The sequence below is a fragment of the Lampris incognitus genome, chromosome 2 (genome assembly GCF_029633865.1).
Source record: "Lampris incognitus isolate fLamInc1 chromosome 2, fLamInc1.hap2, whole genome shotgun sequence".
Taxonomy (NCBI): Eukaryota; Metazoa; Chordata; class Actinopteri; order Lampriformes; family Lampridae; genus Lampris; species Lampris incognitus.
The window spans coordinates 137,657,988-137,670,700 of NC_079212.1; the positions used below are offsets into that span (position 1 = coordinate 137,657,988).

General features: G+C 43.1%; 1 protein-coding gene across 1 annotated transcript in view; it reads left to right on the forward strand.

Moving 5' to 3' along the window:
• The window catches only part of plekha6 (pleckstrin homology domain containing, family A member 6), a 93,513-nt gene that overhangs the window by 22,597 nt on the left and 58,203 nt on the right, over positions 1-12,713 (forward strand). Inside the window, exon 6 of the mRNA XM_056273327.1 lies at positions 2,214-2,314. Coding sequence (XP_056129302.1) covers positions 2,214-2,314 — 101 coding nt within the window. The remainder of the gene's footprint in view (positions 1-2,213; positions 2,315-12,713) is intronic.

Genomic DNA, 12,713 nt, shown 5'->3' on the forward strand with positions numbered 1-12,713 from the left:
ATATAGACCGCTGAGAGTGTCAGTGCTACAGCCAGACCCTATTCATCATCATGCTGTCACTCTTGCAAAAATACTCCCCCTACCTATCTGATTGCTGCTCGTGGACACGACGGAGGCCCTGTGATGGACTGGCAGCCTGTCCAGGGTGTCTCCCTGCCTGCCGCCCAATGTCTGCTGGGATAGGCTCCAGCGTCCCCGCGACCCTGAGAGCAGGATAAGTGGTTTGGATAAAGGATGGATGGATGAATTGTATAATAACTAAAGCCCTTTGCCTTTGTATTAATTTGCTTTCTGTTTTGAAATAATAGTATGTCCTAGGAAGTGCTTCATCATACCAAGATTCTCTCTTATTCAGGAACCCAACTGCTGCAGTCGCACTAACACGAGTGTTTCTTACCGTGTGACTGATTTTGCCTTTAGTTTTCCATGATTGTGTAAAAACATGCCCTGTGTGTTATTTTGTTTGGTGAATTACTTCTGGTCGTCTTGTAAAAGCGATTTCTGCCGATTTTCACCTGGCACTACACTCCCCAAAACTGCAGAGGAAACGCACAAAGAGCTTGTTCTGCAGCACTCTGTGCTTGGCTTTCAAGTGACACTTAAAATTTTCATGAGACATTTTTTAAATGTTGAACTTCATCGTCAAAATTCAAAGAGACGTCACATTTGGGTCATTTCAGTGGGAGTCTGTGGGAAAAGTCGACGACCCTAAATAGACGCTTACTGAAAATATCTTTTTAATCGTCCCTTTGCCTACAGCCCCCCCCGCCCCATCAGCTAACCTGCTGTTGATCAATCACAGATTCTGTCATGTCATGGTATTTCATTATCCGTTTATATACTCTTCTCCATTTTATTAAGTTTGAATATATTTTTTTATATATATTATTATTTATCTATTATTTTTGACAGCTGATGATTGCTTATGGCATGAAACAGGCCTGTACTGTCTCATAAAGAATTACTGACCCACTGGACTATATTATTTTTATTTTTTTATTTTTTTTAAATTTTTATTTTCTCTTAATTATGTAATACATTGTCTTATCTGCTTGTTTTCTTCTTTCGTCATTACCAACTTTTTATCCGTGCACTTTGACATAATGTAAAATGCGTTGCGCTGTATTTTAATGTCCTGAATGTGCTATATGAACCAAGTTTTCAATGATCCATTGGCAATAACCACACGTGTGCAATGGCAGCAAAATGAACAAGGAGTGGTGAGACAGGTGTGGTATTTATTTATTTTTTAACCTGCCATACCTTGGTATGTTTCGTCTATGAGCTCTTGGTTTGCTATTGGTGCTTGGCAGGTACAGTTTGGCCGGGGGCCAAGATTCCAGCAACACTGAGTCACATTGGCTGATCATTATCTCAACCTCTCCCATACACACACACACACACACACACACACACACACACAAACAGAGAACAGCGTATTGTATGCTCGCACAAAACAACCCCCACCGCAACCTTCCCCCTCCCTCCTTTCTCTCTCTCTCTCCCCTCTCTCTCTCTCTCTCTCTCTCTCTCCCTCTCCCTCTCCCTGTTTTCTCTCTGATACATACACTAATACAAAGCTAGAGAGGGAGCCTCTTGCTTCTGCGTAGAGCTCTGTCCAGTGGCTATAATGAAGGAAGGGAGGGAATAGAGAGAGCAGGCACAGTGACAGAGAGAGAGAGAGACACACACAGTGAGAAGAAGACAGAACAGGTGGCTCTCTGGATTCCCTCGCAGCTGCTGAAATTTTGATGATGTCTTCCATTATTTAATCAGCACTTGTGTCTTGCTCCCTCTTTTTCCTGCGCCATCCTTTTTTCTTTTTTTTTTTACTGCACATCATTCAGATCCTGTGTGTGAGTGTGTGAACTATTACCATCTGTTATCACGGGAACACCAGGACCATAATGGATATCTATTCTAGGAAGCACTTACATTGGAAAGAGAGCGTGTGCCTTCAGATTGGTCTTCAAATCCCGCCCTGTGCAGAGCGCGCCGCACGGCAGAATACGTTTTGACTTGTGTGTTTACACTTTGCTTCGTAGGTTTCAAACCTGAGTGGTCAGGGTTTGTTTGGGTTTAAAGTCTGGATTTTTGCAGGTGTGACTTTGCTTGATTCTATTGATCTTCTTTTTTTTTGTTTATTGAAATTCTGGACCACAGAGATGTGTCATGTTTTAGTCAGATCTAAATTTTGACTTTGTCTTATCTAGATGACAAAGAAGATACGGTGTTGGGGAGCCTGCCGCTGCTGAGTTTCCAGATCGGAGGGGTCCAGCCCTTGGATAACATCACCCGGAAGTACTCCTTTAAGGTGAGAAATAGTTTGCCATTGTCCTCCTAGTTATTATGGGGGGGGGGGCTGTCATGTTAACGTGCTGCCTGGGCTATGTGGGGTACTGTGATCCTATTATGGCAAAACCTCATCAAGACATGCCCCCCCACCTCTTAATTCTTCTATGTGCAGAGAATGCAGTAGTTATTGGACAACACAAATAAATGCACTTTTTTGTGGGGGGGGGTGTGGTAATATTACTGCAAACCAAGGATTTATGTTTGTGCCTGCACCTTTCTGTAGCTCTAGAGGACTTGTGGTCGACTGATCGTGAATGAGTTTGGGTATCATCTTAGATCTTTCACAGCTCCATCGGGTGTGGATTTCTGATTTGAGTCTGTATTTGGTCGCATGCATTATGGGGTAAAGGGGATTTTCTGGCATTGGGACGGTGGCACAGGAGGATAGGCTGACTGGAACATGCAACTACCAGTGTTTGCAAAGAAAACAAATTCGGACAGAAAGAGTAAATTCTGCAGGTTTCAACAGATTCAAATCTTTGCTTTTTGCAGCTCTTTGTGTGTGCATGTGTGTGTGCGTGTGAGAAAACATTGCATAGTTTTACTGGATTTTGCACCACAACAAAGCTGGACCATACAAACGTCCTAAGGAAAAGAGGGCATAGAAAGGAGGATTGATGAGCGAACAAGAGAGACAGAGATAGGGAGAGGCAGAGGGGGAGCACAAAGAGGGAATGTTGTGGAAAAAGAGGGAGACGTCACTTTCTGTGTCCCCAACACTGCTGTCAGAGGACCAGCAGGAAGGACCAACTCACATTAAGCTTTACTCAGCAGAACTGGTCCTAACTAGCCTACGTTGCCCCCCCCCCCCATGTTGCACTGTCTCGTCTGTATTTATACCGTTGTCAGATGCTCTTTTGTTGCTTGTTCTGACTCTATTTTTGTCCCCGTTTTCACAGTTAACACAGCAAGTCAAAAATTACTCCATTGTAGATCTGAAGAGACACGTCCTGGCTTCACTTGCTACAAACAACATAGCTAAAAATAGGCAATTTCTGATTATTTTACCCAGAAACCCGCACCATCACAACTTTAAAATCGATAAACAGCAACTTGACACTCTGAGGCAGATTGGTTCGTTAAACCATACAATCAATAAAGGTCCCAGTTTCCAGAATAACATCAGCTGTAGTAATTTCAGCATGGACGGAGAGTAAACATTTCTTTCTTGTTGAGTCACTGACATTTTTCTCTTACTCAGGGGGCACCAGAGCTGTTATGGCAGTTGTGTTGACAGGGCATTTGCCTGCAAGTCTTTATGAGGGCATGAGCTGCAATTTCTGTCCGGGCAAGTGAAACGCTGTCCGCTTGATTTTGCAGACGGGAAGTGAACATCTCATGCAAATAACACACAAGAATAACTCTAAGCACCTGCAAGAATCCCTGAGATGCAAAAGATCAAAAATTGCTTTTCTACCCCCCCTCCCCGTTTTAGCGATGAAGGCCTTTCTTTTTTTTTAATCCCAAGAAAAATCCCGAGTGTTTTGAAAAGCTTTGGTAAAAGGCAGCCTACTGATCCATTGTTGTTGCTGCAGCGAATAACAGTTGATCGGGGATTTCCAGTGGAGTCGGTGCAGTTTTTTTCTCCTTATTCCCCCTCCCCCCCTTTCCCCCCGATTGTACTTGGCCAATTATCCCGCTCTTCCGAGCCATCCTGGTCGCTGCTCCCCACCCCCTCTGCCGATCTGGGAAGGGCTGCAGACTACCACATGCCTCCTCCGATACATGTGGAGTCGCCAGCCGCTTCTTTTCACCTGACAGTGAGGATATTCGCCAGGGGGACATAGCACGTGGGAGGATCATGCTATTCCCCCCATTTCACCCCCCCGAACAGGCACCCTGACCAACCAGAGGAAGCGATAGTGCAGCGACCAGGTCACATGACCACATCCGGCTTCCCACCCACAGACACGGCTAATTGTGTCTGTAGGGGCGCCCGACCAAGCCAGAGGTAACATGGGGATTTGAACCGGCGATCCCCGTGTTGGTAGGCAACAGAATAAACTGTCACGCTAACCGGATGCCCCAACAGTGCAGTTTTAAATATGATCTATTCATTTGTATGGGCCGTGTAACGTTTCAGCCATAGGAGTTATTCACATAACCTAGCTCTACACATACATCTTCTTTCTTTAAAGTGTATGCAACTGAACAAAACTTGCAAAATATCTCTTAGGAGTGTTAAATAAAAGGTTGATGGACGAATTCACAACCGTCTTAACCATTAAAACCTTAAAAAAAATACTCAAAATGAAGGTGAAACCTCACAATCCCTTATTACAGTATGGCTATATTATCCTATCTCTTGTAGTCTCATTTTCCCCTTCCTGTTTGATATTGTGTTTATTGTCCTCCAGCAACAAGTTGCTTTTAGAAATACTTTAGGCCAGTGTTGTTAAAGGTAAAATGAATAAGGTTTGTCGGTTGTGGTTTGTAAACACAACATTCGAAGTTGGATCTTCCTCCCTGACTCAATGACACCAGAAGTACGCCCCCTGACTGCAGCTGCCAGAACACATCCCAGTGTACGGGCCAACTCCACGTAGCTCTTGGCGGGGCAGCACGGCGGCCCAGTGGTTAGGCCGTCCCAGGTCCTTTCTGCGTGGAGTTTGCATGTTCTCCCCGTGTCTGCGTGGGTTTCCTCCGGGTGCTCCGGTTTCCTCCCACCATCAAAAAGACATGCATGTTAGGGTTAATACTCCTGTCTGTGCCCCTGAGCAAGGCAATGGAAAAAAGAACTGGAGTTGGTCCCCGGGCGCTGCAGCTGCCCTCTGCTCCTATACAACAGGATGGGTTAAATACAGAGAATACATTTCATTGTAACCTGTACAATGACAAAATAAAGTGGCTTTCTTCTTTCTTCTCCTCATTCCCATCCTCTCCTTCAGCGCTTGCCAGCGGGTGAAAGCCGAGCCCAGATTCTCGTTTTGGAATGAGCTTTGTCCACTTGACGTTTCACCTCGCTATATTTGCACCTTTTCGGAGCCGTGTCCTCCATTGTCGTAGCTTCTTCTTGGGTGTATGTTACGATCTCGCCCTGGCACCTGGTTGTGACGTTTTTATAGAATCCAGCTGCCCAAAACTAAAGTTATGAAAGAATATCATTTGAGAAAATTGTTTTTTCTTAAGAGGGTTTTGTGAATCTGGCCTCAGGTCATGTTGCCTTGATAAGGAATGCTGGTAACACACAAATGACCGATAGGGGATGTTTTTGAGGTCGCTAAAGTGACCCTTGTATTTAGAAAATAGGTTTTCCGGGTTTATGGCACAGCACACAATAATGTAGACACAACAAGCTTTGTGGTATAGTCTGTAAAGCTCCTTGGTATTCATGTTATTTTGTCACAGTGTTTTGCTTCAGACTATATAAAGATCTATATAGTGCTGATAGTTGTATATATGTGTCAGTGGCATAGTGTGTCAAGTAGTATTTTCATAAGCATTAACGGACCATACCAGTGTTTTTGCATGTTTTACGCCCATTTACGACAAGTATAAAAGAAAAGTATAAAGTATAGATACTTTACATTACTACTGACCATTTCCAAAGCATAGTGTTTTAGATTTTTGAATACACTTCTACCTTCCGCAGAGCTGCTGGTTTCCATTAATTTCAATGTGGTATGAAAATCAACTTGCAGACTTGAAACTTGCTTGAGATATATAATCTACGACAGTGAACGATTAGTAGCCTTTATGTTTTCCTCAGAGTTACATTATCATTGGTGGATAACGCTACTGAAAGTGCAACTTGATTTGAGAAATTGACTGGGTAGTCACAACACACTTGAAGACACCTGCAAAACACAATGCATGTCTCTGCAAGAAAACAGTTCCCGGCAAAAAGACGGTTTTATAAACAAAATTCAGATGTCAGTGACATTTTCGTGGCGACAGAGATATTAGCCAGAAAAGCAGAGAATTTTACAGTGAGTTCATCACCTGAACTTTTGAATTAATGATCCAATCTGTGATGTATTTGACCGCATAAAATGTAGGCATATTTACAGATCAAAATGAAAAGTTTGAGATATAGATTGAAAATAAGTATTTTGTGTCCTTCTCAACCGATTGTAATTGAAAATATGGGCTTGTTTTACATTAATATTTATCACCATTACTGGTGTATACAAACCTTTTAGAGCATAATTAAAGCGTCACTAGGCAAATTTTCACCCCCCAGCGTTTGCAAGTGGTATTATTGTTTGCGCCGCTGTCGCAAAGACAACCGGATCGCTTTCTGTTTATTATCAGCCTGGCTAATGTCCCAAGCAAGAAACAACCGTAAGAATCCCAATTTGAACTAGAAACCCCGATCTCAGTGCTATGATAAAGGCAGACTAAAACAAGTATTAATAAGGCAGGTTGTGTTACTTACTGATCCAGTAGAAAGAATGCAAACTGAGCGTCAGTTTGGAACCTTCTCAAGTCCCGGGTGTTGTATCAAACTCTGTTTCCCCCTTCGAGATCTGTGTCCCTCTAGCCAGAGTTTAATACAACACCGGGACACTTGATTAACCTTAACCTAACCTAACCTTAACCTAACGCTTACCTTAACCTAATCGTAACTGACAGCTAACATATTTCCACGCTAACGTTTTCATCTGGCTAGGGGGAAACAGATCTTGATGGGGAAACAGAGTTTGATACAACACCAAATCTCCCTCCATCGAGTGAATGCCTGTCCAAGGTTCACTCTTGTTTTACTTGTTTCTGTCACTCTCCCTCTTCGCGTTCTTTGCCTCCTCCATCAATGGGGTTCTTATTCTCCTGCCGGGTAGTTTCCACTGTCACTTTGGTTGTTCCACTGTCGGCTATGTCCGCTACTGGGAATAGCTACCGATAGTTACCGGGGAAAACAAGAGTGCTTTAATAAAATTAAAATGAATAAAACCGCTCTCCCTGTTTTGTTTGCGCAATGGTCGACGCACTTCCTTTGTGCCGTAAATCGAGCCTTAATTTTCCCGCGAGATTGTACCCAGTGGCAGACAGATTTGGATAGTTAAAGAACGGCTTATAGGGAACCAATCTAAATGCTGGTGGTGTCATTAATCTACAGCCATTATACCCTGCAATCAGTGTTTACTTCATAATGATAAGTTAAAGCAAAAAAAGTTGCCTACTGCCACTTTCAAAACTCAGGTTTATTCGTTGTTTAGTATTTGTCCTTGTATTAACAGACCTTTCAATCAATTTGGGAGTGATGGCAGGTTCTGTATTTTGGTAGCAGGGTTACCCTTTTGTTTACATTTGGATTAAGGATTGTAACTTTAAAGAAAATAGGGGAACTGGGTAACTATTCAAAAATCTAATGTAAAGAATACATGATGAAGGGCTTCCAGGTGGCATGGTGGTCTATTCCGTTGCCTGCCAACACGGGGATCGCCAGGTTGAATCCCCGTCTTACCTCCGGCTTGGTCGGGCATCCCTACGGACACAACTGGCCGTGTCTGTGGGTGGGAAGCCGGATTTGGTTATGTGTCCTGGTCGCTGCACTAGCGCCTCTGGTCGGTCAGGGCGCCTGTTCAGGGGGGAGGGGGGAACTGGGGGGGAATAACGGGATCCTCCCATGCGCTATGTCCCCCTGGCGAAACCCCTCACTGTCAGGTGAAAAGAAGCAGCCGGCGACTCCACATGTATCGGAGGAGGCATGTGGTAGTCTGCAGCCCTCCCCGGATCTGCAGAGGGGGTGGAGCAGCAACCAGGACGGCTCGAGTGGGGTAAATGGCCAAATACAACTGAGGAGAAAAAAGGGGGGGGGGGCGAAACTGGGCTGAAACGTGCAAAAACACCTGTATGGGCCCTTTAACATGGGCCAATTCGACCAGTCCTCACAGAAACACAGTACATCTGTCTGCATTCCTGAATTCCTCAAGTCATCACTGATATGGACCAAGGCAGTTCGTCTCTGTTTCTGCCCAAGCATGCTCTTGTCAACACTGTCTAGTTATTCTTGTTTAACGGCCTTCTCTTTATGACACCTGCATTTCAGACTGACCAATAAAGTGAGTGAGGTAGCGCAGTTGGGCAGGGAGGGGTCATCCTCAACACTTTCATGTCTGATTGACTGACGAAAAGCCCCGAGATTAGACAAAAAGACCTGGCTTTCTATTTGTCGAGTGAAGTTCTTATCCAGACCTAAAAGATAAAGAGCCTGTACTGAGTCACTGATTTACTGGTTCTGTCATCATTCTGAAATCTGCTTGAGTTTAAGATATTGTACCAAATCTATTTTCAGCCACTTACAGCTTGTTATTTTGCTCATGTTCAACCTCGGGTACCTTGTCCTGTAGATACTGTCGAGTAAATCAAGGTTTAAAACTTATCAAGTCTTTTAAAGGTATTGTACAGAAACGTGAATTTTTCTTGAATCTAAATGTTGGAATTAAATGTTGGAAGAGCAACAACAAATATATATATAAAATCCAGTAATTCAAATAAATTGTATATATATATATATGTATTTTTTTTTCATGTCCAATTCCCATATTAGCCCATTGTGGTGAGACTTGTTGTGTCACTACCTTGGGAGTGAGGTGTTGAAACGTGAATTCACCTGCAGCTTTATTAGAGGAAGAGGTGTGGTAAAAGAGTGGCGCAATATTTATGACCTGGTCTGAAAGAAAAAACGTGTCTGATATTTCATCAGGCTGTGGAAAGTTTACATTCAGAGCCAAAGAGTATGGAAGTGGTGCTTCGAAGCCTGCAGCAGCCTTGTTGAGATTGCCCTCGTTGACTCCTCGTAGGTTGGGGTAAATTATTAAGCAGAAACGGCAGCATGCATATATTGTGCATGGCTGTTTGTGTAAGTCTGTGTTTCATTGTGTGTGTGACTCAACAAGCAGTTTTAGGATTGTATTACAGTAATAAAGTGGGTATGTGTGCGAGTGTGTGTGCACAGTAGCCACACAGATCAGCCCATTCATAATACCATAGTTATAAGGTAACTGAAAGGGCAACTATGGGGCTTTTGTGCAAATCCCTGTTGTTCTATATAGTACCTTGCAGTGACGTAATGGCAACCGGTTTACCCTGCTATTTGATCCCCTTCTGGGCAGAGACCTATGTTGTGGTGCCTAATTTCAAAATGTGTGTCTGTATGTGTGCGTGTGCAAGCTCTAACTTCTCTGTCCATCCACATCTGCACTTGGTGTGCCTCCTTTCAGGATTGTTGAAAAGTCAAAAGCTAGACTCTCGTGCTGCTGAGAGTATATCTGCATAGCATTTCCAGATGTAGTTTAGCATGCACGCAACCTCCCCTCCACCCCCACTCCTCCAGGTGCACACTGGACTAACACCATGTTGTGACGCTCAATGTGATGGATCGTACCAAGTGGAGTGGGGAAGGGGTATCGCTGTGGAGTGAGAAATTCCTCAATGAAAATTTCTCACAGTTCCCTTAGGCTTTTGTCATACCTTTGCGATTTTGCTTCACGCTGTGTGTGTGTGTGTGTGTGTGTGTGTGTGTGTGTGTGTGTGTGCATGGTAAGGAGAAAGAGAGCGCTACAGTGAGGAAATACAGAGAGAAAGGACTGACCTATCTAGCCCATAATTTTTTTGTCTACTCAAGCACTACTCAAACAGAGCTTGGATTGCATGGGAGCACAATTGCTTAGATGGCTACGGTAAAACTGAAGTTCTAGACCTGACAAAAATATATTAAAATGTTTCTAATGCATTTAGTGGCAATTCAGAGGAATTTAAAGCACACTACACTTCCTAAAGCAAATGTAAAAAGCTAGCTAGATAGATAGACAGACACACACACTCCTACATACATACAGATACACAGAAGATCCATTTGTACTCGGAAGCATATTTGTAGTTGTATGAAATAGTGCATTTAGCCGAGTGCTATCTGCGTTTTGAAAGCCGTGCTGCAGGGTTGTGAGAGGATAGCTTGTGTGGCATTTCAATTGCCTGCATTGACTGGTGCTGCATTTTAAATGATTGCTTTGGCTGCATTTCCTGCAGGCTAGGCCTGGTTGGCTAGTTAAAGACACACATGCACACACACACACAAGCACATTGCGCTTGCTTGTGCGCACACAACAAACATCTTTTTCTTTGTGACACAGATTCACTGACATGTACTTCTGTCTTTCCCATTCTTTCTGTCATCTCTCAATCACACAGGCAGTGATTCAGAGTTGTGTTGGTAGAATATGGATGAGAGGGAGGGTTTACGCGAGAAATAAGCAGGGACAGTCTTGTGTCAGTGGAAAAAGTAATCCCCCTCTGGATACTCATAGAAACTCAAATTCAAACATTGTTAGAACATCTATTACTTGATAAGCAGGTTGTAAGATGTGCATGTAAGCATTCAAACCAAATGCTAATGTTAAAGGCACACACACACACACACACACACACACACACACACACACACACACTCAGACATCCACAGAGGAGTGCTTGACAGTAGACACTGCCAATTCATAGCACGTGCAGAACATAATAAAGCATTCTGCCCCACAGACATTCAAAGTTAGATGATTTGCAGCCCCTTGCTTAGAGGAAAAGTAGCCTGTTAACAATTTAGCGGGCTTGCATTATATACTCCTGCAGTCTTTCTGTCTGTTTGTCTGTCTCTTTGAACACTCCCTGGCTATTTTGGTCTATATCCATGGTACCTTGAATGTGAGAGACGTGAATAGAGATAAAGCGTAATTATAATTTGAATTCATTGAATGAAGTTATTGCTGTATAGAAAAGTATAACAGCACAGGGCTTGCTCAAAGAGGCAGCATTAGCCAGTTAGAACTCGTGTTAGCCAATTAGCGCTCGTGTTACGTTTATTGAATTTATAGCTAGTTAGCTTGTTTTGCTAAACGGTCCGCTGAAAAACGGCTGCCTGGCCCTATACGGCCATTGTGTTATTCTTTAAGTAACTTTGTCTCTTCAGTTGCTTCACATTTCCTACTGTTTGGTTTGTGGTTGTTTCAATTTAACGGTTATAACTAATCTGTAAATCACTGTCTATATAACATGTGGTGGCCTTTGCTACAACAGCTGTATGTAGTATTGTTATTTGCATTTCTGTATGTATAATGCAGCCTATTTCAATGTAGCCCGCTGAAGGATGAGGCAAACCAGGAAGTAACGGTTTTAGTTTTCACGTTCACAGGTCATACACCAGTGATGTTGCCGGCGGACATTTTCCCGCACATTTTCAGCTGCTATCCCTACATCGTAGTATTTATTGAGATAATGTTGAATATTGTGATCGTCCCCCTTTAAGAAAAGAAAAAAAACAGCTTAAAATATGTGTACGAGTGTGGTCAGTAATAATCCTGGCTGTACGAGTCTTGGGCCTGGAGTTGAGGAGGTCCTAGAGAGAAGGCGGCCTTCTTGGCTGGACTGGATGACGTTCATCTGGTGGCTTACCACAACTAGACAGTTACAGAGGTTGTGAGGATGGACTTTTTGACAGCGATGTCAAATTGGGAAATTGTTGCCTGTGGCAGTTTGATTTCTTTTTAGCCAGTGCAGTAAAAATAAGATTCTTTACTAAATCTTTTTGATGGTAGCGTTAAAGTTAGCCAACCACTTTTTTTTTGTACTGGAAGACGACTGACTAATCAAGTGGTTGTTAAATAAAATAAATCACAGAGGATACACTCTTATGCTGTCAGTGATCGAGGTCCATTGTGTTTGCTGCCATCCTCATTTGTTGTCATATATTTGTCCGGAAGTTTTAAGACTCATCGACAAGTCGGGTATGGCGCAGTCAGCAGGGATGTTTTGACTGGCAGGAGCTCTGGTACAATAAAGTTTAATGCAAAGTTGAGGTCCACAAACAGTCCCCTGGCATTGGTCCCTGGGCTGCAGAGATGACCTAGAATGAATTGCAGGCCCGTGTTTACTGCACGGACCTGTTTACTCCACATGGAAGCTGCAGGCAGTCCAGCAGGGGACCTGTCATGGCTTTTAGGCGGGCATGCACTAATCTTGTCAAAGTCTGCCTAACAACAGGAGTCAAGGTCACATGCCTATGGTACAGATACAAATATAGATTGATAGCATATTAATGTTGATTTGAATTTTTTAACAGGAAAAGAGCAGGAAAAGCTGAAGGAAAAGGATCAGAGGAGGAAGAGAGAGAAAAAAAAACATCCTTAGAATAGTCGAGGCCCAAATGTTAGATATCCTGGATCATATCAGTGTCATCAGCATTGGTGATTTGAAATCAAGATATTTTTGTCTTATTGTAAGAATCTGACTTTTCCAGCATTTTTAGGGGGTTTGTCCCACTGTAAGGGTAAAAAAATGTTTGTGTTTTTTAATGCACAAAACACAGTTTATCAGCAAAACTTAGACTCACACCTAGATGGGTAGATGTTCTTGGAGACTTTGGA